This window comes from Pelodiscus sinensis, chromosome 1 (assembly GCF_049634645.1).
Source record: "Pelodiscus sinensis isolate JC-2024 chromosome 1, ASM4963464v1, whole genome shotgun sequence".
Lineage (NCBI taxonomy): Eukaryota > Metazoa > Chordata > Testudines > Trionychidae > Pelodiscus > Pelodiscus sinensis.
This window is the reverse complement of record NC_134711.1, coordinates 148520543-148546491: the sequence shown is the minus strand read 5'-3', so window position 1 is coordinate 148546491 and position 25949 is coordinate 148520543. Positions and strand designations below refer to the sequence as shown.

General features: G+C 50.1%; 1 protein-coding gene across 2 annotated transcripts in view; it reads right to left on the bottom strand.

Annotated features, from left to right (window-relative positions):
* The window catches only part of SLC19A2 (solute carrier family 19 member 2), a 36693-nt gene extending 11372 nt beyond the window's left edge, over positions 1-25321 (bottom strand). Inside the window, exons 1-4 of one of the 2 annotated variants that reach the window (XM_075906960.1) lie at positions 24999-25321; positions 19105-19713; positions 14363-14413; positions 11078-11300 (exon numbers count right to left, since the gene is read on the bottom strand). In XM_075906960.1, coding sequence (XP_075763075.1) covers positions 11078-11300; positions 14363-14413; positions 19105-19713; positions 24999-25184 — 1069 coding nt within the window. In that variant the 5' untranslated portion in view covers positions 25185-25321. The remainder of the gene's footprint in view (positions 1-11077; positions 11301-14362; positions 14414-19104; positions 19714-24998) is intronic. The other variant, XM_075906971.1, reaches the window with a different exon arrangement.
* Positions 25322-25949: the final 628 nt, after the last annotated feature.

The window sequence follows — 25949 nt, the reverse complement described above, 5'->3', positions numbered from 1 at the left end:
GATAGGACGAACTCCCCCTTTTGGTTTTGGGATGACAAAATAATGGGAGTAGAACCCCTTGCCCTGCAGATGCGGGGGTACCCTTTCTATTGCTCCTTTTTCGAGGAGCGCCCCCACTTCCTAAAACAGGATGTGTTCATGAGGGGTGTCCCTTATTAGGGACAGGGTAGAGGGTTTTGAAGGCTATGGGCCCAGGAACGGGATAGAATAGCCTGTATGTACAATGTTCAGGACCCAGGCATCTGATGTTATCTGGGCCCATGCCTGGGCAAAACGGGAAAGTCAGGCCCCAAACGGGGGGCCAGGGTGGCAGACTGGTACGGGACTCTCAATTATCATGTCAAAACTGAGGCTTGCCCTGATTGGAAGGGCCGTGGGGACCTGCCCGCTTGGAATCTGACCTGGGGCGACGACGTCAACCCCTAGGCTCTTGAGGGTGCGCAGCCGCCCTGGAACCTCCACCGGAGGCCTGGGAGCAGCGCCTTCAGAAATCCCCACGGGGGATCTGGGGCTGCGCTCTACCCTGCTGCCTATACAGCAGTTGTCGCCGCTGCATGGCTGGCGTATGTATGCCTAAGGACTTCAAAGTTGACCTAGTGTCCTTTAGGGTATGGAGCCTGGGATCGGTGTGCTCCGAGAACAAGGCCTTCCCTTCAGAGGGCAAGTCCTGGATGGTATGCTGCACGTCCAAGGGAATCCCCAAGATGTGGAGCCACGCCCCACGGCACATAAGTCGCCATGGTGCGGGCTGCCGAGTCCACGGTGTCCAATGCCGCTTGGAGTGCAGTTCGTGTAATGACTTTACCCTCGGAAACCATAGCTGCAAACTCCTGGCGGTCCTCCATCGGGAGTCCATCTCTAAATTTTTTGACCGCCTGCCAGGTGTTGAAAGCATACCTGCTCAGCATTGCCTGTTGGTTAGCGATACGAAGCTGCAGAGCACCCGTAGCGTAGACCTTGCGGCCCAACAAGTCCAGCTTCTTAGGGTCCCTTGCCTTTGGAGAAGGCCCAGGCTGGGGAAGCCTTTCTTTTTGGGCCTCAGCCTGTACGACCAATGATCCCGGGATGGGCTCGGAGTAAAGAAATTCGTGACCCGACTGCGGGATGAAATAACGCCTTTCTACCCCTTTTTGGGTAGGAGTCAGAGTTGCTGGCGTTTGCCACAGGGCATTAGTAATCTTTGAAACAGTTTTATTGAGCGGTAGAGCGAAATGCGCAGGTGTGTCCTCAGTGAGGATGTCTACCATTGGATCGGTATCCTCAATTATGGGCTCAACCGGAACAGCCAGGTTGGAAGCCATGCGCCGCAGGAGGTCCTGATGTGCTCTGGCATCCATTGACGGTAGCCCAGGCACTGGGTCTACCAGTGCCTCATCGAGGGAGGACGACGACGACGACTCCTGAACCGACAGGGGAGCGGTCGTGACCAACTGAGGGGCCGGTTGGACGGTCTGAGCTTCCGGAGGGCCTGTCTCCAGTACCGGTGGTTGCGGTGCCGCAGAAACTTGTTGCGGCACTCAAAGGAGGGAGGGGGGCGCCCTAGACAGGGACGCAGAGGGGCGGGAACGGTGCCCTGACGCCTCCGACCCTATAGATGGTGGTAGTTGGCCCTGCCACTGATGATAGGCCCAGAGAGTCCAAAAGGGCCACTGCGGATGAGGGGGCCACATCTGCTGATTGTGGTCCCTCCAGTGCCTGGATCTGGACCTGGACCTGTGAGTCGAGGATGCTCCTGAAGACCCCGACCGCACCGACACCACGTCCGAGTCCGAAGAGTAATCGGATTCCAGCCAAGGGGGAGCCAACGAGGAGCGCGGTGCAAACTTGGCCATCGACTCTGGTTTGCCCGCATGGGCGCAGCGAGGACGTGCCGTCTGCGGTACCGGGGGACCCATGCCCGGTGCCGTAAGGGCCGCTGATAGCTGCAGCACCGGGGGACCCAGACCCGGTGCGGCGAACTCCGCCGAGTGTGAAGCAGTCAACTGTGGCACCGGGGTACCCAGGCCCAGTGCCAGTTGCACCGTCAGTAACTGCGGCACTGGGGTACCCAAGCCCGGTGCCATTTGCGACACCACCATCTGCGGCACCGAGGTGTTCAGGGTCGGTGCTGGCTGCGATGCCTGGAGTTGCGGCACCGGGGTGCCTAGGCCCGGTGCTGGCTGCATCGCCAGTAACTGCGGCACTGAGGTGCTCAGGCTCGGTGTCGGTTGCGATGCCTGGAGTTGCGGCACCGGGGTGTCTAGGCCCGGTGCCAAGTGCGACGTGATAAGCTGAGGTACCGGGGTGCCCATGCCCGGTGCCGATTACATCGACTGGAGCTGCGGCACAGGAAGCTCAGGCCCAGTGCCAATAGTGTGGTCAGCAGTTGCGGCACTGGGGTGCTCAGGCCCGGTGCCGATTGTGTGGCCAGCAGCTGCGGCACCGAGGTGCTCAGGCTCGTTGCCGACTGAGTCGTGCCCAACTGAAACGGTACCGGGGTGCCCAGGCCCGGTGCCGGGGTAGACCACTGGGTCAATGCCGGTGCCGATGATGGCACGGAGGCCACATGGCCATGGGGGTATGGCACTGGTACGGCCAAGCGGGGCTCTGGCAATGTGGAGAGCAACGACTTGCCATGGCTCGAAGCACCCTGAGAATGACGGTTCGGCGTCGTGAAGGGTGCCATAGTAGTAGTGGGAGCCGACCCCACCGGGGTTGGTCCTGACGCATAAACCACCATAGCATGCCTACCCGGGCCATGCATGGGCGACGGCGGTGCCCTCCGAACTTCCAACGGGGGCGGCCTTGACCCGTCTGAGTCGACCGACGACGGCGGGGAGGTTGTAAGACTTATTAGGTCCTGCACCGCTTCAAAGGTGTCCGGCATAGACGGATGATGAGAGGGCAGGCGACCAGGGCTCACTAGACCCCCTCGGTGCCGACAGTGCACCGGAGGGGAAACACGCACTGGTACTGCCAGTGCGGTGTCCAGCCGACGTTGGCTTCTTAGACGGAGACCTGCCCCGGGACTTCTTCACCCTCTTAGATGGTGGAGAGTGAGACCGGTGCCGGGATCTTGACGTCAGTGCCCGGTGCCGGTGTGAGGCCTCGTGCGTGGAGGCCGGTGCGCTGTGCACCGCAGGCTGGTCCGGCGGTACCGGTTGAAGCGCCGTCTCCATGAGGAGAAGCTTCAAGCGGGAAACTCTTTTTTTCCTCGTACGGGGCTTGAAAGACTTGCAGATTTTGCAGGCAATTGCCAAATGAGCCTCACCCAGAAACTTAAGGCAGCTGTCATGTGGGTCGCCCCTGGGCATAAACTTCCCGCAGTCAGCGCACGCCTTGAAGCCTTGCGGCCCTAGCATTCCTTACCCCCAAGGAGGGAAGGAACAAAAAACAAAAAACCTAACTATCTAACTACACAAATTATTTACAATGTGAGAAACGGGAACCATTAACTATCCAAGCCTAACAGATAGAGAGACGCTCCAACGACCGACATGGCGGTAAAAAGGAACTGAGGTGGGGCAGCGCCGGCGGGGGTACTTATGCCCCGCTATGGCGGCGCCACTCTAGGGGGCGCCCCGCTGGCGCTACGGGTACCGCTAGGGAAAACGCTCCGGAAGACGTGGTGCACGCGGCACGCACACCTACTTCGAATGGACATGAGCAACCACTCGAAGAAGTAGTAGTATTTCCTTTTGTTTAAAACCTGCTATCTAATACAAGAACTAGGGGTCCCTAAGCGAAATTGTTATGGGAAGGATTAAATAACTCTTCTTTATTTCCTTTTTCCACACTAGTCATGATTTTTAGACCTCTACCATATCCAACTTCGTAGTCTCTTTTCCAAGCTGAGAAGTCTGTCTTATTAACCGCTCCTCAGATGAAAGCGGTCTCTTACTTCTAATCATTTTTGTTGCCCTTCTCTGAACTACTTCCAATGTCAAAGTATCTATTTAAACATGAAGTAGTTTTCACATTACAATAGGTAATTTCCTGTTCAGGTACTCTCACCACTATTGGAGATAAGCCACATTCACTCTGATCTAATTAGCACTGAGGTCACATTCCCATCTCTGTATTCCTTCCTGTTTTTTTTTTCCCCTCTTCATCTGAGGAAGTGAGCTTTATCTCACAAAATGTGTTAGTCTGCCAAGTGCCACCAGACTCCCTGTTGTTTTTGCTGAAACAGACTAACACGGTTCTCCTTCTGAATCACTAACTATGTTGTTCTACATAGGTAACTGGCATGCTGATAAAGGAATATTTATTAACATTCTGAAAAATGAGCTCATGTTCACACTTGTGGAATTTTACAGTCAATGTTGAGTCTTTTTTTATAATCCCCTGCAGATCACCCATATTAAGGAGCTTTTACCAGCAGTGTCCCCTCTAACATTTTCTATCCTTGGGCAGGTTGAAATTTCTTATGTGCACCACCAACACAAACAAAACCAAATATACACACAATATTTTATATATCTTTTTAAGCAGTTCATGTGTGTGGAAGAAAATATATTAAAACAAGGGATATTTTAAAAGGAGCAATGCTTATAATATTTAATATGAAATTAAATCAAAAAAATTAACACTACCCTTGGAGTACAAGTATCATCAACTTTTCTAACAGCTCAAGCTAGTGCAGGGGTCTGCAACCTATGGCTCAGTATGGAACCAAATATGGCTCTTGTCATACCCAAAATACACATAAATTATTAAATTAAAATGAAAAATCATTCAAAATTTAAAAAACACGTAATTACTCATGTAGCTTAAGTGCACGCATGAACCTGAATTTGACCAGTTGAGGTAAACATCAAAGAAATGTGTGAAAAGATGCAGCAGCAGAAGTCACATTAAGTCAAGTCTGTGAGTACAAGGTTTCATTCATACTATTAATCATCATGTCAATTATCAATATTAAGTTATATATTTTCAGTCATGCAAATGGACTCTCTTATACTGGCTCTTTGTGGACCACAAATTTGGTCAACAAATTTGACTTTTGATGTACTTTGGCTCTTTTGTTTGAAAAGGTTACCAACACCTGAGCTAGTTCTTCCCACTTCTGACTCATAAGAGCCAGAACTCTACCACATATCAAAGATCTGGCCTTAATGCAATACAATTTACCATGTACTAATTAGTAAAACAAGATTTAAAAAAAAAAAAAAAAAAATCAGGAGCAGCATAGTTTTAGGTATCTGCAACAATCCAAAAGCCATTAAAACCTATGTAAACTTTGTTTGAAATGTCATCATGCAAATGTCCTCCCCCCCCACACACACCCCCACCCACCCACCCCCAACCCCTCCCCCTCCAGCAGCCTGCTTCTCCCCACCCACCTCAGCCAGACAGAGGACTGCAGTGAATCAGATACCCCAAATAAACTCCCCTCTGCCTCTACCCCACTCAGGGCTAGCTCTACACACCAGCAAAACAAGTAGATGCTTGGGGAGGCACATTGCCAGGGGCAGCATTCCAGCCAGCCTTACCACCCGACACAGGCCTGCCTGTGGCCGCAGAAGGTAATGGGCGGGGCAGCAGAGGGGAGCGCAGCAGGGAAGGCGCAGGCAGTGGGGAGACTAAGGCGGGGAGGGAGCGGGGCCTTGTGGCAGGATGCTGGAACCCAGCTAGCCCCACCCCCTGCAGCCTCCCCCCACCAGATGCAGTTTGCGGGGTGCCCGATGCAGCTGCCGCCGCCCTGGGCAACAGGATCCTGGCAGCAGGTGGGAGAGGCGGCACAGGCAGGGGGCTGCAAGCCGGCATGGGGGCACCACCAGGGGGTGTTGTTGTGAGTACCCCAACCGGGAGGCAGGCGAATGCTGAGCCCCACCGCTTGTGAGTCGAGCCCGCGGGAGAAGCAGGCATGCCCCGCACCTACCTCTCCGCCGCCCCCCCCCCACCCCCCCGATGGTGAACGCCAGCGAGCTCAGCAGCAGCAGCAGCCCGCACCTGCCCAGCCCCGGCGGCTTGCTCAGCGCCTCCAGTCTCAAGCTGGCCACACTGGGCTTCATCCTGTGCGTCAGCCTGGCCATCAAAGTGCTCTTTGCCTGGCTCATCCTGAAGGACTGGCACTTGCACCGCGCCCCCTACTGCCTGCTGTCAGACCGGTGTCTGGCTGACACGCTGTATTTGCTGGCCTGCTTCCCCTTCATCATGCTGTCAGTGCACAGGAGGGCGGGCGCTTGGCCCCACGGGCTGCTCAGTTACAAAGTGCTGGCCTTCCTGGCCATCCTCTTCTGCTTACATGCCACCTTCCTGTTCTTCTGTGGGGGCCAGGGTGACTATGTTTCTGCACGTGCTGTGGGGAGGGGACACGAGGGTTTGGCGGGGAGAGGGAAAGGAGACGGAGTTCAGTCAGTGGGGGGGAGGTGGGAGAGGAGAGCGGACTGGGTTTGGTAGGGGTGGGGGATGGGATTGGGTTTGGCTGGGAGGGAAGAGGGTACAGGGTGGATTAGGTGGGGGAGGGAAGGAGGGGTGGACTGGGTCCAGTCACTGAGGGGTCAGGTTTGCCTGGGAGGGGAGAGAAGGTGGAAACTAGGTTCAGTGGGTGGTTGGGATGTGTGTGGAGAGGAGACAGGATGTAGGCTGGGTTTGGCTGGAGGGCATGGGAGTCAAAGAGCAGCAAGGTGAAAGGGTGGGCACTTTCCTTCTCAGTGCCTGCCCTGCAGCAGAAGGCCAAGGGGGGCGGGGTGTCAATTTTTTTTGCTTGGGGCAGCAAAAAACTTAGAGCCGGCCCTGACCGCACTGCGCAGATGACAACACCCATCCACTCCCCTCTTTCCCCTCACCCCACCTACCCCTTACCTCCCCTTCCCCAGAAGGCTTGAGTTTCTGCCTCTCTCTCTCCTCACAAAGGGGACTCTCCAAACTCCACTCCCCTCTAACTCCTCCTCAGCCAATTACTTACTTAATCCTTCTCTTCCCTCCCCCCAACCCACTTACTCTCTGCTCTTGGAGCTGCCCCGTTTCAATCAGGCAGCTAGCTCCATTTAGTTGCTTGCTGTTAGTCACATGGTGAGCTTATTCAAACCAAAGGTAGCATTTGTTTTACACAGACCCCCTATGTAGTTTATAATTAAGATTTATGGGGGGGAAGGGTTGGGGGCAGTGAAGGGCAGCAGTTAGTCACTTTTCAATAATGTCACTTAGCAATTTGTGTTTTATTTAGCTGTCCAAGAATCAGGGGGATTTGGGGCTCACTGATTATTACTTATAGTAACAGTAGTAGTATATACTGTAACAATTACCTCTCACATTCCCTAGCGTCCTATAATATACAGTTCTAAACAGAATTATATTAAAGTGCTCTAGGGAACATTTAATATGCACCAGCAGGGTTTAAATAGACCAAATAACGCGCAATGTTTGCCTGCTTTAGATCTTATGCTCCCATAGTTCAAACTACTGTAGAATAGCCCTTAGATACAAGTAACCATTTCTGGGATTTTTCTGATTTTTGTTAGGTATGCACCAAAGTGTTTATAGGTGTTATCAGTATTTATTAGTTAAAATCTAAAGTAAAAAGCCCTGTGTATAATGATGCCATAATTATAGGTAGCAGAGCCATCCCATCAACAGGACGGATGTTTCAGGGCAGCTGCTCCAGGCCCCATGCTTTGTTGGGCCCAGTAGGGCCCAGGGTAGCCTGGCATTGGCAGCAGGGGTTGCCCACACCCACACACTCACCAATGGTGGTGGGAGCTGTGGGAAACACAGAAAGCCAGCAGCCTGCTCTGCCCTACCATCTCCTAGCCAGTTCATCGGGGTGGTGGAAAGCACAACATCCTGGCCCCAGCCCGATTCACTCTCTTAAGTGACACAATTAGGAGTCAGGCTCATGGGAGCATCCTGGGCTGGGGCTGAGTCACTCTGCTTCCCACCACTGTGGTGAGTGCAGGGACAGACCAACTCTTGTTGCCAATGCCAAGCCCCACCAGGTGTCCCCTATGCCGCTTTTCTCAGGGAAGGCTGTTTGGGGTGCAATAGGAGTGGGAAGACATGGGGCCTGAGGCAGATGTCCTAGGCCCCACAAGCCCACAGGAACAGTGCAAATAGCTGGAACTGGTACTCCTAATTTGAGACACTTAGAATGTGATTTCTCCATGAGTACTTTTTTTTTTTTTTTTTTTTTAAATCAGAGATGGAGGAGCTTTATGCTAATTGGCAAGGTGAATAAAAATCCAATTTAAAAAAAAAAATCAGATATTTTTAATTAAAAAAATTAAATAAGATACAGGGTTTGTAAAATTAAATTTGAAATTGAACCCCTATGTTCAAATCAAAGCTTACTATAACCTATTTCAATTAAACAAAAAACAAAAAACAAAAAGGTGTGGATGCATGCTGAGAGTTTTCAAAAACAAGTCACACCACCCAACAAGAAGGTCACTGACTAAGCACCTGGAGCCAGAGTTTGTTGCAGTGCTAAATCACCTTTTAATAACAGCAGCCTATTCTACCAGTGCAAAAAAATATTCTCTTGATTTCGCCTTATTCAACTTGTTCAAATTCAATGACTAGATCATTCAAAGTTAAGAAACCAATGGGATGTGAAAGTCAGGAATGCTCGTTTTTATTAACAAGAGTAAGAGAGAAAAATTAGGTTTTTCTCTAACACAATGAAACAAATAATGAGTTCTACTACTTCTAAAAACCTAGAAGGACACGGTAAGCAGAAACAATGAGCTCAAGCTACTGACTACAGATAATACTTATTTAATAAGCCAATTAGTTTTAAATGCAAAACAATTTTTGATTATTTCTTATGTAGCTAACTTGCACAATTTAAATTGTTTTTTCCATCCAAACAGAGCTTGATGCAAATCACAAACAAAAAATCATAAAAAATTTATCATTCACCATTTTATAACTAATTATGATTCTGAACAAATTAACCCATATAATTGTGTAATTAAATGTGTACAGATAGTGTAACCTCTTTGTTAGTGGTAAGTAGCACCACCTGTAGCTTAAAGATGATATTTAGTTGTAAATCAATATTTTAATAGCTTCAGGGGGTAGCCGAGTTAGTTTACAAAATGCTACCAGACCATTTGTTGTTTAAGTTTATCCAGTACAAACTAATAAAACATGTAGATGGTATCATGAGCTTTTGTACACACAGCCCACTTCTTCAGATGACTGGAGTTTTTCATATGAAGAAATGGGCTGTGCCCACGAAAGCTCATGATACCATCTACATGTTTTGTTAGTCTACAAAGTGCTACCAGACCATTTGTTGTTTAATAGTTTATCAACACTGAAGAACCACTCTTTACGAAAATAATTCAAGTACAAATGCAACACACAATAAAGTTGTTATTTCAATCAACCTACACTGCCAGCAGATCACCTGGACTGGACTTTTTACCAGAAAGCAAGGGCCTAGAAAACGGCCTGAAAGTTTGTATATAAACTGACTTGTATCATCCAAGGAATAAGGAAATCTCTTTTTATGTACCACCAATACACGCTTTTTTTTTTTTTTTTTAAGGGCTGATCAAGGAGAAGTTTCCCATATTGAAGCCAAATATCTAAAGAAACTGTGCTTTCAAATTGCCAACGTAAAATTTTGTCCCATAGGCATATCATCTATTCTCCCCTCCTTATTTTCTTTCCAGTCATAGTTTGTTACCAAAATTCTGGCATGACTTTTTCCTTTTGTATCAAGATGAATTATGATATTAAAATATTTTCACTAACAAAGAAACACAGTGACTCCCAAAATTAACCCCAGTGTAGGCCCTTAACTCATACAATTTTCTGGCTCTGACAGGTGGAAGCTATTCTGACCCCTTTATCATCAGAAGGCACTGTTCTGTAGTAGTCAGGTTTGTTCTGTTACTTATTTAAGCTTGGCCAAGTACTATGGAGGCAGATGGTTTAATGGTTAAGGCAGAGAGGTGAGAATTAAACCTGCTGGGTTGTGTCTCTAGAACTGGTCAAGGACAACTCTACTATGATCTAGTCCTCAGAGGTACAGCACAACCTGTTCCTACTGAACTCAACACAAGTGGTCAGTACCTCGGGGGGGGGGGAAGAGAAGGAGAAAGGAAAGGAAAGGAAAGACCATTAATATATATTGCCTCGGATTCCCCAATTACTAATGCAAGCTATGGAGCCTAATGCAGTATCATTTAGTGCTCCTCTGAATGAACATGTTAGAGCAGTATTAAAGATACCCTCACTAGGGCTGTCAAGCAATTAAAAATTTTAATCACTATTAACTGTGGCAGCATTTCCAAGGGGCAGCACAAGACAGAGCCCGGAGTTAGCTGGACTCCCCAGCTGACCCCGAGCTCCATGCAGTGCTGCCCCTTTAAAGCACCAAAATGGCACTTCAAAGGGGCAGCGCAACCAGAATCAGTGATCCGCTGGAGTCCCCAGCTCCTAATGTGCTGCCCCTTTGAAGTGCCAGAGGCAATGCAGCATTAATGCCTGCAATTAACACATCTTTTTAAAGTGTTAATCTTGTCCTGAGTTAACGCAGGTCAATTGACAGTCCTAATCCTTATGGCAGTGACAATGGAGATGTCAACTGGACAGTCTATTACACAAAAAGCTTTTAATTTATGCCTTGACCCCTTCAGTCAAGCAAGGCAACTATGGTTACAGTGCAGATTACTTTGAGGCTCACAAGTGTCTTCCAATACCTCCAGCTGAAAATCAGAGTTGCTCAGTCTGTTGAGAAAAAGCCACACAACCTCAACTGCATTTCAAGTTAACACCTATCAGTACACAGGAGTCTCATGTATCTGGAGAGTTTTGTTAAACATTCCTGAGCTGTGACTGCTTGGGGAGGGTCCTTGTAACAATGCACACTGCAGGTAGAAAGACGAGGTATATAAACATTTCTATACCTACCTCGGATTACAAAAATCAGTGCAGCTGAGTCACCCTTAGACATTTTGCATGAAACTTAGCCAATGAAAATTTGATTCAGTGCCACTATCCTGTACATGATAGGAAGCACAGCAACATCAGACCTCTGTTTTGGCAATACAGAGCGTAAAGGACATATCAAGCAAGTGTTCTGGATTATGTTTAGATGCCTTGTAACACATACCCTCTGAAATTGAAGTAGGTAACTTACCTAGTAGTGTAGAAACTGCCTCCACACCACCATTATAGATCTCAAAGCTCTGAGAAGGCAGCACCATTTCCCACAAGCCTTGTATGTAGTTTATTACTTGGAAGTAGCCACAAGTTGAGAATGCCCACCACACAGACCAGCAGATCATAGGACGGGAGGAATAGCACTGCAGGAAGTCCCGCCACAGTTCCTTAAGCACCTTTGAGATACCCACTTTCTGCTCCTAAACCAATGTAAAAATGAACAACAAAAAAAGTCAAAATCCCACATCTACATGATTCACCTTGCTCCATAAATGCACTTACCACTGGCAAGAAGTGCCAGAGCAATAGCCATGAACACATCACAACTCTGTCAGAGTAGGAAACAAGGCACCCCCTCCAGGCTGCCCAAGCAACATGCCTTCTCACCCTAACTATGCCCAGGGGAAGAAACAGTTATTTTGCTGTGATGTATGCAAATCTCTGCCTCTGTGCTCTAAAGCAGTGGTCCCCAATCTTTTTTATATCAGACCAGCAAACCAATTCACAAGCTTTTGGCAGAGTGGTAAGATTTTTTGTATATTTGCATATTCACTAAGTAAATAATGAATATGCAAATATAACGTTACCAGTCTGCCAAAAGCCCGGGGCCCCAGAGCCCCCTCCAGTGTCAGCCCTCTGCCTCTTAAAAGTCCCCCACCCTCAGAACCCCCTAGCACTACTCCCAACTCTGGAGCCTCCTGTGCCCACCTTGCCTCCCTCACCAATCCCTATCCTGCTTCCCAGCCGCCAGCTGAGCGCTGCTGCCTGGGTCACAGTAAGACTACCATGCCAGGGTCTGCGCGGCCCTCCTGCTGTGCAGCGAACCGCTCTTCTGCATCCAGGACACCTGCCTCTGCCCAGTGCTGGTTGGCTGAGAGGCAGGACAGGACACACCTCTCCCAACAGCTGCGGCAGGAGGGGAGGCACTGGGTAGTGTACCCAGCCCCAACCCCAGAGCCACCATAGCCCAGCGGGTTTGTAGCCTGGCACTGGGCTGCAGACTGGCAGTTAGGAACTGCTATTCAAAAGGGCTAATTTACTGCTTCCTGTGGTGGCAAAGAGATGGATTTCTCCAGCCTATTCTCTAAGAACTTAGTAGAGGCCAAATTATTTCACATAGGCCAGAGAACAAAACAGCTTCAAATCATTTTACCTAGATTTGTGCCAGAGACCAAGTAAGAGTTTAAAATCTGTGGAGCAACCACAGAAGTTTTCCCAAGCAGGTTGGGTGGAGAAGTTTCAAAGAGATTTTTTGTAAGTGTTTGTCTGAGGGAGGGAGGGAAAAGATTAAATTATAACTATCCATCACAAAGGCTGATTAGTATCTAAAGTGGAATTATACTTCCTACTGCTTTATGTGAATAGCAGCATAAAAATTAGTCCCCAGCTGACCTCAAGCTCCATGGTGCTTCAGCATTTTAAAGGGGCAGCGGCCACACAGCTGAGCCATGTAGAGCTGTGCAATAGCTACCCCTCTGAAACGCCACCTTGGGGTTTCAAAGCAGCAGTACCGCACATCTGATCGCTGGCTCAGCTGCATGGTGCTGCCACTTTAAAGTACCCTTTCCTCCTCCCCTTTTCTGCCTCTATATCAGAGGCAGTAAGGGGAGGGAGGGAGGAAATCGACTAGTCGACAGACTATCCGATAAGCATTTGCTTACAGGATAGTCCACTAGTCCTTAACATCCCTAATACAGATGCAAGATTTCAGACTACTTGGGCAATCTAGTTTCTGCTCAGCTCCAGTAACTAGATACTCTCTCTGCAATGATTTCACGGTGCTCTGCCGGTTGCAGTGAGTTCAGTAATTGCCTAGATCTTTGTTCTCTGCATGGGTGCAAACAAACAATTTTCTAACACAAGGAGAAGGAGAAGCTTTTTCTATACTTTCTCTGAACAGAGAATTACAGATATAGCATAGATTTAGGTACAGAATGGCTAGGGAACCGATTGGATATATAGGAAGCAGTCATTGATTCTTCAAGTCCATAGTGGTAGACACTAGATGCATCAGAATAGGGATGTAAGCGAGTAGTCAAGTACCTGATAAGCCTAAAGCTTGTCGGGTAGTCAAGATGGCTACTCGCGTCCCCCACACCTTTGCTGCCTCTATCAGAGGCAACAAGGGGTGAGGAGAACAAGAGCCAGTGGTGGGGGGAGTTGGCTTAAAAGACTCATTAGCAGCAGCCTCTGTCTGCAGAGAAGCAGCTTCTGCCTGCAGCAGCCAAGGCTGGCAACAGACAGGGGCTGCTGAACCCAGAGCAAGCCAGTTGTGACGTAGTGGGGGTACTTGCTGGGCTGTGGTGACCCCTGCTGTCTGGAGCAAGACCCAGCAGGGAAAACCTCACTAGGCAGAGGTAATGCCAAACTTGTTGAACCAGTGGCCAGACACCCCCCATGGAGAGGAACAAAGGAAGGTGGATGCTGCCCTGGCTGGGGGGCAGGGCTGGAAGTGAGGGAGTTGGTTGCTGGCTGTCGGAGGGCATGGAGGAGAGCCTAGGGGAAGGGGCTGGAGTTTAGGGGCCCAGTCTCCCCCATCTCAAGGGGGCCTGAGGCATCCTAGCCCAGTTCCTGTAACCAGATTACACCTGTGCTGCGCTGTGCTGGAGGAGCAATAAACCACCCTCAATTCCACTAGCTGGTGCAGTCTGTTTGTGCCATTTCGGGGTGCAGGAGACGGGGAACCCCCAACACGCCATCACACCAGTACTGAGAAAGCCCAGCTCACACCAGTCTGGGACCACTGCAGCTCTGCATTTTAAACACAAAGCCACAGAGATCCTGGCTCAGTCCTGGTTGGCACCAGTCCAGAACATACCTCCACTGCACCTCTGTGGTTTAAATGTAGGAGGAGCCAGGCTGCCTGCATGCCCAACTCCTACTACATTTAAGCTGCAGCAAGGGTCTCTCCTACTAAGCACCTCCCCTTTTTGACTAATTGTGTAGTCGATACAAATTGTATTACCCTCCTCTTAACATCTTTCATTCAGAAGCTAGAAACCTTGAAGTTAAAAAAAAAAGCCACCACATACATATAGTGTGTAATGCTACATACGGAGAGATAAAATTCTTCCTTGAACCTTGTAGCCAACAAGTTATGTGCCTAAGATTCAATTACCATTATCCTAACATGCAAAATCATTATCCTAACACTGCAAATAGAGCAATGTTATTCAGCTTTATTTTTTTAATAATGGAGCCACAGAATATTTGGTGTAATTCAACTCCATAAATGATGGAGATTGATCTAATAGAAAATTACCTTTATTTCAGATTCTCCAACAAGGCCTCCTTGTTCTTGTATTACAGGGCACTTGTTAAAAACAAAAACAAAACAAAAAACCTGGTTTTTTCAGTAAACTCTTCAATCGAATGGCATGGAATGACATTTTTATTACTGGGTATTTTCAGCATGTTAAGTGTACTGCAGTGAAAGAAAGGATCCTTGCCTCAGGTCACTCACACTTGACTGCTTCAATATATTCTTTCCTCCCAAGTACAAGAATTCGAAGGTGCTTACAGCCAGGGCTCGACAAATTATACAATCTACTTGCCTGTAGCAAGTAGATTGCAACCCGGAAGAGCCGTACATGCGCAGATCGCCAGACACCATGGCTGGCGAGTGGGGCTCGCCGCAGTTCAGCGAGCCCTGCTTACAGCTATTGCTAAATCAGTGGTCCCCAACTTTTCGGGGTTGTCAGGCGCCCGGGGGTGGGGCTGCAGCCGCCCACGCGCCTGGGGTAGGGGCCGGCCCAGATCATTTAGCAGGCGAACATAAATGCCCCGGCGGGCGCCATAGCACCCGCAGGCACCACGTTGGGGACCGCTGTGCTAGATGAAATGGTCAGTGAAGCTGACAAGGAAAGTGCTATCCTATTGTTGATGCCACTGTCAAAAAATACTCCAGATACAGGTAGAACTATGCTAACACATTTTTGGGCTGAAGACCAGAGAGTGAGAAGGCAGGGAACACTTAATCAAAAATCACTTGTTTAACAATCCATTATATATCTGAGTCATTTGAGAATTCCCCCACGCCATCTCACTAAAAATCAGCAAAAGGAACAAAAGACTTCCATGCATCTATGCTCAGTGGGTTCTCCAGCTCTCTCAGTAAAGAGGCCTTGCAAAACTATCAGACTGGGTAAGATTAATTCCCTGGAATGTTAATAGGTTTCATTCACAGTATTAGCCTATGAAAGGATAAATCTTTCTAGCAAAAATGTAGCCCAACATTGTTGCCCTCTCTCCAGTCATTGCTAGGGGACAGGACTATCCCTAAAGGAACATGGGACCAGGTCAACATCCCCTGGACCCAGCTCAGCCCCTTACACTCCAATCCACTCCTTCTCTAAGCCCTGCCTCTGCTCCACCCCCACCCCATCTCTGCCCTTTCCCCTGAGCTATGTGACCCAGAGGATTACCAGGGGTCTAGCGCAGGGTGGCAGAACAGGTCAGCTCCAGCTTGCTGCGCTCAGCTCCCCCAAAATTGGCATCACTCGAGGGAGTGGAGCAAACCAGGGCCACGGTGCTCTGCTTCCTGCTAAGGATGTTAAGATATCGTGCAACTGAATAGTCATGCCATTTAACCACATCACATTTCAGTGGTTACATGACTGATCGATAGCCCCCGTGGGTGGGATCAGCAGCCAGTGTGGTCTGGCCCCATTCCCGGGGAGCCCCTTTCCACCTCATGCTGCTAGGCAGTAGCACAGGGTGGCATGCAGGAACTCGTCTACAAGGGGAGCCAATTAAAAGGCCAGATCCCTATGCAAACTGGCATCTGCTGGATCTGGGCTGTGGCTGTACACAGACACTCAGGGCATGACCAGCATGGTGTCAGACGGATTGTGAGTGACCCAAGTTGGGTACTATAACAGCAAAGCACTGTGAGGCACCCAAGGTTGAAAGGCGAGCAGTGTCACAGCCTCTCATTCATCTGGATATGGATCTGGAATGTGGTACAAAGATCACCAGTAACAGTGCAAAAGCTCTCTCTTCTGTAGCTCCCAACATCTTTTCCTTGTGCTGACTCTCCATCACATTTCAAGCTCCTCCTGAAGACTTCTTTATGTAGGAGTCCTCTCCCATTTACTGATCTTATATCTGCCCCACACAAGTGTCTGCTGTAATCGATAGTTACTCATTATAAAGAATTTCAGCTGGCTCTGCACCATCCTTGCTGCTACTGGGATTGGGGCTTGGCTCTGGCCTACTTCTACCAGCTCGCTTGGGCTCTCCAGGGATGGAGTTCCCTAGGTGCCACAGCCCTGCTTCTGTCCCACCTGGTTGGGGCTTCCCAGGGATGGGGCTCTATGGCTGCCCCACTTAGTTGGAGCTCCATGCCTGCCCAGCCACTGCCACACCCAGCCAGGGCTTCCTATGGACGGGACTCCATAGCTGCCTGCCCTGCAACTGCCCCGCTGGGCCATGACCAACTGGGGCTCCCCAGGATGGAGCTCCTACAGCTGGACTCCTGATCAGCTCACACACCCGGACACCGGGGCTCTCTGGTCCAGCAATATCCATGATCCTACTGGAACCTAGCAGTTGCTGGACAAGAGAGTCCCAGATTTAGGAGGTTCAAACTGTATTTAAAATATTCCTACAAATTTGCATCAGAACTTAGGGCACACCACTAACTTCTTGCACTGTTACAATCTCTTCCTGGCCAGATGAAATGTTTAGGAAGTTCATGTTGCAATACAATTCTTAGATCTTCAGTTTTGTTTTCACCCAGTTATTGAGCTGGTGATTAAAAGCTTTATAGTGTGATATCATTGGGTGCATTCACTGTACTATGGACACCCATTAGGTTTTCACTGCCTCCTCCTCCTGCAGAGTATTCCAGGGTACGTCTACACTACAGCGCTAGTTCGAACTAACTTAGTTCGAATTAGTTAATTCGAACTAAGCTAGTTCGAACTAACGCATCTAGAACTAAAAACTAGTTCGAACTAGCGTTTTGCTAGTTCGAACTAGTAAGTCCACATTGAGTGGACTCTGAACAGGGCTTAAGGATGGCCGGAAGCAGTGCCGGCAGGGCATAAAAGGAGGACTTAGAGCATGGAGATACTGTCTCAGGCTAGCCGAGGGCTGCGCTTAAAGGGTCCCGACCCCCACCCCGGACACACAGTTCTAAGGGGTGCCCCGCTTGCAAAGAAGTTCTGGCTTGGAGTGCCCTGAGTGCCCACACTGGGCACATCACACCACTCGGCCATCAGCCCGGCTGCACTTGCCGCAGGCTGCCATCTGGGGAGAGGGAGTAATTGGGGGGCTGCAGGAGAGCTTCCACCCCCAGAAGCCCGCAGAGCCAGCCCAGTCCTCCCCATCGGGGGCTCGTACCCCATTCCTCCCTCACCTCCTTCCACTTGCCCTTCCCTAGCCCCCCTTCTTATTGATGTACAAAATAAAGATAACGTTTCTTCCAACATTGACTCTGTCTTTATTGAAAAAAACTGGGGGAGACTGGGAAAAGGAGGTGGGAGAGGGGAAGAGAAAGGCTGGGAGAGGGGAGGGCAACTAACATGATCAGGGGTTGGGAACAGGTCCCAGATGAAGAGAGGCTACAGAGACTGGGACTGTTCAGCTTAGACAAGAGGAGACGGAGGGGGGACAGGATAGAAGTCTGTAAAAGCAGGGGTTGGGTGGAGAGGGTGCATTCAGAAAAGTTCTTCCTGAGATCCCCTAAAGAAGGACTAGAGGACACCAAAGGAAAGGAATGGGTAGCAGGCTTGAAACTAGTAAGAGAAAGTTGTTGTTCTTGACAAAGCAAATAGTTAACCTGTGGAACTCCTTGCTGCAGGAGGCTGTGAAGGCTACAACTAGAACAGAGTTGAAAGGGAAGTGAGATCAAGTCATGGAGGTTGGGTCCATGGAGTCCTATTAGCCAGAGGGTAGGAGTGGTGTCCCTGCCCAAAGTTTGTGGAAGGCTGGAGAGGGATGGCACGAGACAAATGGCTTGGTCATTGTCTTCGGTCCATCCCCTCCAGGGTCCCTAGGGTTGGCCGCTGTGGGCAGACAGGCTACTGGGCTAGATGGACCTTTGGTCTGACCCAGGACGGCCATTGTAAGCTCAGGGCTCAGTGTCGGGGGTCTCAGTGGACCCCCTTGATTTTCATGCACACCTGGTCCTGGGTGGCCAGGCTGGCAGCTCTCCTGCCCTAGACGGCCACTTTCCTGTGCCTAGTGCGGAGATCGTGGACAAGGTCCACGATGTCCGCACTAGCCCAGGAAGGTGCCCGCCTCTTGCGGTCCAGGGCAAGCTCCCGGGAGCCGCCAGCCTGGTCCCGGCAAGAGGGGGTGGGCTGGGGGGCATCGGGTGGGTGGCTCTGTGCCGTGCCAGGTGCAGGGTCTGCTAGCTGGGTGCTGGCAGGCTTGCACCTGGCACGGGCACCGTAGCCAGCCCGTGCCCTTTAAGGGGTCCGGGGCCGGGAGGGGGGCATAGAGTTTCCCTGGTGTTGGCCAGAGTGGCCACCAGGGAAACCTGGGGAGGGCTAGCCTCCCACTAGTTCGAACTAAAGGGCTACACAGCCCTTAGTTCGAACTAGCTAGTTCGAACTAGGCGTTAGTCCTCGTAAAATGAGGTTTACCTAGTTCGAACTAAGCGCTCCGCTAGTTCGATTCAAATTCGAACTAGCGGAGCGCTAGTGTAGCGCATAGGAAAGTTAGTTCGAACTAACGTCTGTTAGTTCGAACTAACTTTCTAGTGTAGACATACCCTCATTTCTGAAATAACCTAATGAGAATGTATGAATTTCCTCTATAAAAAAGTTTGGTACTATAGATAATTTTAAAGCGAGCAGATACCTGCAAGAATACTACATGACAATACTGAGTGATGAAAAGGAAGTCAGGAAAGCACTCTCCCATGCCACAAATAGGTGAGGAGATGAAGAGAGATTCCTTTTACTATCAGGTAATTGAAACACACAGTTCTCTACATATACAAGATGGCCATAATAAGCATGTTCCAAGGAAATGGAAGACAACGGCACAGCTTACCTGTGTCTCTGCAGAATGCTCCTCTTTGTTTAAGAGAACTTTTGATTCAATGTCTTCCCACCCAGGGACCCTCTTTAAGGCAGAATCATCTTGGACAACAGCTCCATTTTTACAGTCTATAATTTTCATTTCCCTAATGACCTGGCTGCTCAAGGTGTGATGAAAGAAAAGACTTTTCTGTGGCATTGGCAGAAACCAGGCTGTAGCAAAAGCCACAGACACGCAGGTCAAAGAGATGACGTTCAAGCTGAACAGTGACCAACTGGCAACTGACACCAGAACCTGTCCACAGATAGAACCCACAGTAAAACCCACCAGGGTGGCACTTCGGCAGTAGCTGGTGACTTTCTGGTACATGTTCAAGTCCACAATGCTATAGATGTAGGAATAATAGGCAATCTCCGTAGCAGTCACTAATCCATAGAAGAACTCGAGGAACTGAATAGCTAGCAATCCTTGGGCGTAGAGCAGCATGAACCATGTCACTATAAGGCTCAGTCCCTGGAGAAGGATTACAGGTTTGTACCTGAGATAGTCTGTTGCAAGGAACACAGGAAACAGCAACACCAAATAAGAGTAAGTCCATACTGGATAAATTTCATTGAAAACCTATGAGAAGAAAAGCAAAGCATTAACAAACACCTGGGCAAGTAAACTCTGTTTATTTCAAGGTTGGAAAAAAAAATTCCTCTACACAGACATTGAAGGAGCAGCTAGCAAAACCATTTCCCAGTAATGCCAACAAGTGATCTCTACAACAATATACTGAATACAACATTCCTCCCCCATAACTCTAATTAGTGCTGTATAGAGAACTAAAGGTAACAGTAGCCTTAAGATTTGATACTTAGAAAAAAGAACTGGGACCATTAACCAATAAGCAATCACTTACCTGTTAAACAGTTAGCCAGGTGGCTGCTAACATCCGTAGTCCCCACCCAGCCTAGCATAGACCTGACCCAGCTGGGAGGGGTGGGGGACAGAAGAGAGAACAGGCACCTCTCTCTCTGCTGTGCCCAGTGGAGCTGTAGCTGCTGTGGAGAGGCACCTGTCACCTGGCCCCAAGCTGCTGGGGTGAGAGGTCTGAAGGCAGTCCTGTCTCCGTAGAGCTGCCTACACCTCCAATCCCGCATTCCCAGCCCCAGCCCAGAGTCCATACTGGGAGCCACTGCTCTCACCCTGCACCCCTAACCGTCTGCCCTCTCCCGCACTCCAACCTGTCAGCACCACGGCCACACACACGGTCTGTGTGGAATTACTTATGTCATGTCATACATCACCTCCATATTGTTGCACATAAAAGGTCATTCTACACGTGGACATAACCAGTTTTCCCTCTAATTTTTTGTGGAATCCCTGTCATTGGAATTTTTTAGGAGCAAATTCAAGAGGGATGGTCTAAGAATTAGGGACATTGGGTACAGTCAATGATTAAGCAATAAGCCTGTACTTATTGGTTAATCCTATCAACTACAAACCCCTCCTCCCCCCCTCCCAAACTGACTCTGTATTAGAGACAGCGAGGGGGGGGGGGGGGGGGAAGAGCCGGTGCCCACAATGAGCTGGCTTTAAGCAGGCTCCCCACAAGCACCAGATCTGCCTTCCTCCTCCCCATCCCCACACTGCTGCCTCTGATAGAGAGGCAGCATCATGGAAGGTGAGGGTGACAGACTGGAGCAGATACAAGTGGGAGCCAGCTTTCAAGCCAGCTCCCTGCACGTATCGGCTCCCGTGGACCTGCCTGTCTCTCCTCCCGCTTTGCTGTTTCTATAGAGGCAGCGGGGGGGGGGAGGGGAATGGCAGGAGCCTGTGCTGGAGAGAGCTAGCTTACAGCTGGTTCCCCCCAGCACTAGCTCCTCAGTGCCACTTGCCCTGCCACACCCGCTACCATCCTCCCCATGGACAAAGGCTGCTCCACATCCCACAGACCAAGATTAGATAAAAACTGAAGCCCACCAAAGGAACAGTCACTCCCTACAAATCAGCAGTGTAGAATTTTTGGGGTGGGGCGGTGGGAAGAAGGGTGAGAAATGTCTTCAATAACCTCAGATAGACTTTGCCTTGATCCTCCTCCAAAGCTTCCAATTAACTCCAGAGTTCTCTCTTCCAGTCAGATTTCCACACTGTTCTTCCCACCCTAAGCAAATAGCCCTGATCACATGTGCTCTCAAAAGTGAAGCACCTTCATTGTTCTATATCTAATTCACTGCTGCATACACTAGACATGTAAATAGCATTTAAAAAAATAAAAACCTAAACAATTAAAACTATACTGATCAAACACTTAACCATTAACCAGTTCACAACATGGGTGCGAGAAGCAAGCCTGCGGCAGGTGCTGCAGCACCACATTTTACTTGAGGTCCCACATAGGTTTGTGAAAGGTTAACTGGTAAGGGCTGGAGTAGCTTCCCACCTGCTGCGAGCAAGGAGCAGCAGGATCCTGCCCAGATCCTGCTTAATCAGTTAACTGGCTAAATGTTAGGTCTCTCTAATGTTTAACTGATTAACCAGGATTTTACATTGCTAGTCCCAGTCCTTTTACCTCCGTACAGATCTGCCTTCCCCCAGAGATATGTAAGCATTAACTGAATACATTAGCAGTAAGTCTGATTTATATTAGTTAATCAGTTAACATTTTACATCCCTCATACTCACTCCACTCTGAACTGCAGAGCTCAAGCCCCAAAGATGCTCTTAATTTACATGCTGTCTGCATGACAGGGCCAATTATTGACTAACACTTCCATCATCTTGTAAGAAACACAGGCAGGAATGTCCAATGCCACACCAACCAACTCCTGCTGCCACTAAATCGTGTACAAATGCATTTCAAACAGAAATCTGATGTTCCTGTTGCTTTGTTTTTTTAAAGTAAAAAAAATAAATCTGTGGACTAGAAGGCTTTTGGATTCAAGCTTGCTTTTGCAGAGCTAAATAAGAGTGGTCCCACAAGCACTGTGTGCTATTTGAAAGTATTTATCAGGAGAGGGTGCTGTTTTATACACACTGAAAACTGCTGTCTCAACACAACAGTTATTTTTAAATTCCTGGTACATATTTCTGAGACATTTACAGGTATGGAATATCACGAAAGTAGTTAACATGCGGGGGGGGGGGGGGGAGAAGGAGACGGGGAGAGAGAGAGGCAGCGCAGTGCGCAAACAAAAAAAAATATTTTTGCTCCATACCACCAATCTGAATTCAGTCACCCATGACTGAGAGTCATTATACTGAAATTTACTGATATGAAGACCCTCAGAGACCTCACATTTTTTAATTTTTAAACCCCTCCATACACCTAGGTCAGCTAGGCCAAAAACAGGCCAGAGATTTGAGCCTCTAATAGCAAGAAGGTAATGTCTTCACTAGATTACCCCCTTCCCTCAAAAAAAAAATTAAAAAAAAAAAAAAATTAACAGAAAAGTCACTAAGGCATATTTTAGTGATCTGGCTATAAAAATTCTACTGGAGATGAGGCACAAGTCCTTTTTAACAAAATGTGGCTAGGCACATTTCCTCGCACCTTACCTAGGTACAGAGGGTAAAAAATGTCCATGCCTTCTCTCCACTAGGATTCATATCAGGGGTGGGATGTCTCAGGCCCAAGGGCTGGATGCAGCCCCTGATTTGACTGGATCCAGCCCGTGAGGTTCAGCATTGGGGAGCCTCCGTTGGTGCTCCAGCCACCCAGGCATCTACTCGCAGGGCTAGAGCACACAAAATCTACTACCCTGGGCCCCCATAGGCTCTGGTGCGTGAGGAGAATGTGGGGAGTGCCTTTCTCCTTCTCAGTCAGTGCTTCTCACTTTTGTGCAGCCTCCGGCTGATTTTTCTGTGGGTCAGTTATAGGGATGTTAAAGACTAGTTGACTATCCAATAAGCAAATGCTTATTAGATAGTCAGGTGACTAGTCGATTCCCCCCCACCCCCCTTGCTGCCTCTATCAGAGGCAGCAAAGAGTGGGGGGGAGGGGAAGAGAGAAAGGGTACTTCAAGGTGGCATGGAACGCGGGGTCAGCTGGGGAATCCCTAGCTGACCCCAGGTTCCACTGTGGCGCAAAGCCCAGAATCAGGTGGGGAGTCCCCAGCTGACCCCGAGCTCCATGGCAGCGCTGTGGAGCCCGGGGTCAGTTGGGGACTGCCCAGCTGATCCCGGGCTCCGCACAGCATGCAGTGCAGCATGGAGCCTATGGTCAGCAGGGGACTCTGAGTCCCCTACTGATCCCGGGCTCCATGGCTTTGAAAAGCACAAGAGCCCCCGCTGGGGACTCTTGTACATTTCAAAGCTGGTACCCATGTGCAGCCTGGAGTCAGCGGGATTTCCTGCTGGCCCAGGCTGCAAGCAAAGTTCTGCATTCCTCCTTTGAAATGTACATTTTACTTGTATATTTTAAAAGGAGAAATGCAGAAGTGCCTATTGACTAGTCAATGGAAATTCAATCCACTACTCAATTAACCGCAATTTAACATCCCTAGTCAGTGCTCCCCCCACCCAAAAAGGCTCACTGCCCCTAATTTATAGTAAGATAGCTAACATGACTTCATGCTCTCATCAGTTACAAATTCCTCCTCCTGTCCACTCCCCACGCTTTTTTTAGGAGGGGGCAAAGATCTAGCCTAGGGACTGGTAACTACTTCGGACAGGCTTTCTGCACTCCCCATGCAGAAAAGAGGCCCAGATGTGGGAGCCATGTGGTCTCTACACGCTGCATGCTAGAAATCATCCAAAAGGAGCTGCCTGGGCTGAAGAACCCAATCCTGGGACTCGCAGCATGCAGAGAACACATGGCCCCCACAACTAGCCCCTCTGAGCAGGCATGTGGGACGGCAGTGTATGTGAAAGGCAGGAAGCTTGCCTGAAAATCCAGCTGGGATGCTGGCCAGGAGAAGCCTAGGTAAAGACTTCCTAACCAGAGCCTGCACCTGCCATCCCAGACCGTCTGTGTCTCAATCTTCTGCTTCCCCTCCTGCACCACTTCCCCAGGTTACAACCCAAATCCTCTGTATCCCCACTTCTGCACTCATACTCCCTCCCACACTCTGCACCCCAATCCTTTGCCCCAGGTCACAACCCCCTGCCAGACCCAGCACCCCCTTGCTCCTCTCTCTTCCAGGTCATAATCCTCTCCTGTACTCATATCCCCTCCCAAGCCCTACAGCCCCAACCCCTTAGCTCCCTTCTACACTCAGCCTCCAGCCCAGACCTCCATTAAGATCATGGGCGAGTGTGGCCCTCAATTACTTACCAAATTCTTACAGTGCCCACCACCATCACAAATTATTGTCCACCCCTGATCTAGCCATACTCCCTCCTGTTTTGCACTGAAGCACCTTAGTATGGCAACACAGGACAAGCTTACAGTACTAACCCCCTGTCCTGCAGTGCACTGATGAACTCATAACTGGATGATCTCCAGCTCTTTACAAAACCTATCACCCCAATACACAGAAAGGGAAGATGAAGCATGAGTTTCAGTGACTTTCCCCAGGTTCACAGACAGAATCAGTGGCAGCGCGGCTGCCCTGACTCATTGCTACCCTGCACTAACACGCAGGCGCCCCCGCCTGCCTTAAGCCACGCTCAGCAGCCGAACAACAAAAACCAACAGACCTAACACAACGTCACATTTCAGCAGGGGACACGGCCAAGGGCGAGCCCATTTTGTCTCCCGACCCCCAGCTCCCTCTGCACCAGGCAGGCAGTCCCCGGCCCTGGGCCACCGGCCGGGCACGGAAGCCCTAACACCCCCCACCCTCTGGAGGGGGAGCAGCACTGCAGGAAGGGGGGGCGCAGTGCGGCGCTGGGTGACTGCAGCCTGGGGAACCCCTGGGGGGTGCGCAGCGAGCCGGCCCCGCCCGATCCCCGCTTCAGCCTCCCCGGCCGCGCGGTACCTGGCTCTCGGTGAGGTTCTTGTCGGGCCCGAGCAGGAAGCGGGTGAGGAAGGGCTCGGAGGGCCGCAGGCTGGCGAAGAAGCCGTACAGGCAGAGCAGCGCGGTGGGCAGCGCCCAGTAGCGGCCCCGCGGAGCCCGCGCGGAGCGACGCAGCGCCCGGACCCGGAGCCCGCCCGGAGCTTCCATCCAGCGGGGACTTGCGGGGGGGGGGGGAGAGGCTCGTGACTCAGCGCAATGCGCCCAAACGGCCCGCGCGCAGGGTAACCGCCATCCTCCCGCACGCGCCACCACCGGCTCCTCCAGCCGGCCCCGCCGCCGATCGAACTTACCCTCGGCGGGGAGCGGGGGCAGGGCGGGCCGCTAACGCGCCTCCGGATTGGACAGCGCGTCCCCGCGCCCCTAGAGACCGGCCAATGGCGGTGGCTAGAATGCCGTCACGCTAAACGTTCGCCCCAGGGTACGAAGAGGGCGGGGGCGGGGAGAGAGCAGCACGTGTCTAGTCTCTCCCAAGGGCAACATGGGACGGACACTGCGCTCGCGTCCGCCCTTGGCTGCACAGCCCCAGGCTCCAGTAGCGCCCCCCCCCCCGCGACGTCATTGACCTACTCCGTGTTGCTGTCTGCAGAGGTCAGGTGACAGGGGAAGTAACTTACATTTCTTACAGGCCCTGCCCTGTCAGCTTCCCTGGGGGGTGGGATAGGACAGCACCTATACGAAATTTCACTGTGCGTGGAGGGCTCGGGGCGCTCAGGACAGGGGACTCTTAGGGTGTGTCTAGACTACAGAGTTTTGTGAACAAAAGTGGACTTTTGTCGACAAAACTAAACCTGCGTCTACACTACCGCTGAGTTCTGTCGACATAACGTCGACAGAACTCAGCAGTTTTGTCGATGCTGGTAAACCTCATTTTACAAGGAATAACGCCTTTTGTCGACAGTTCTGTCGACAGAA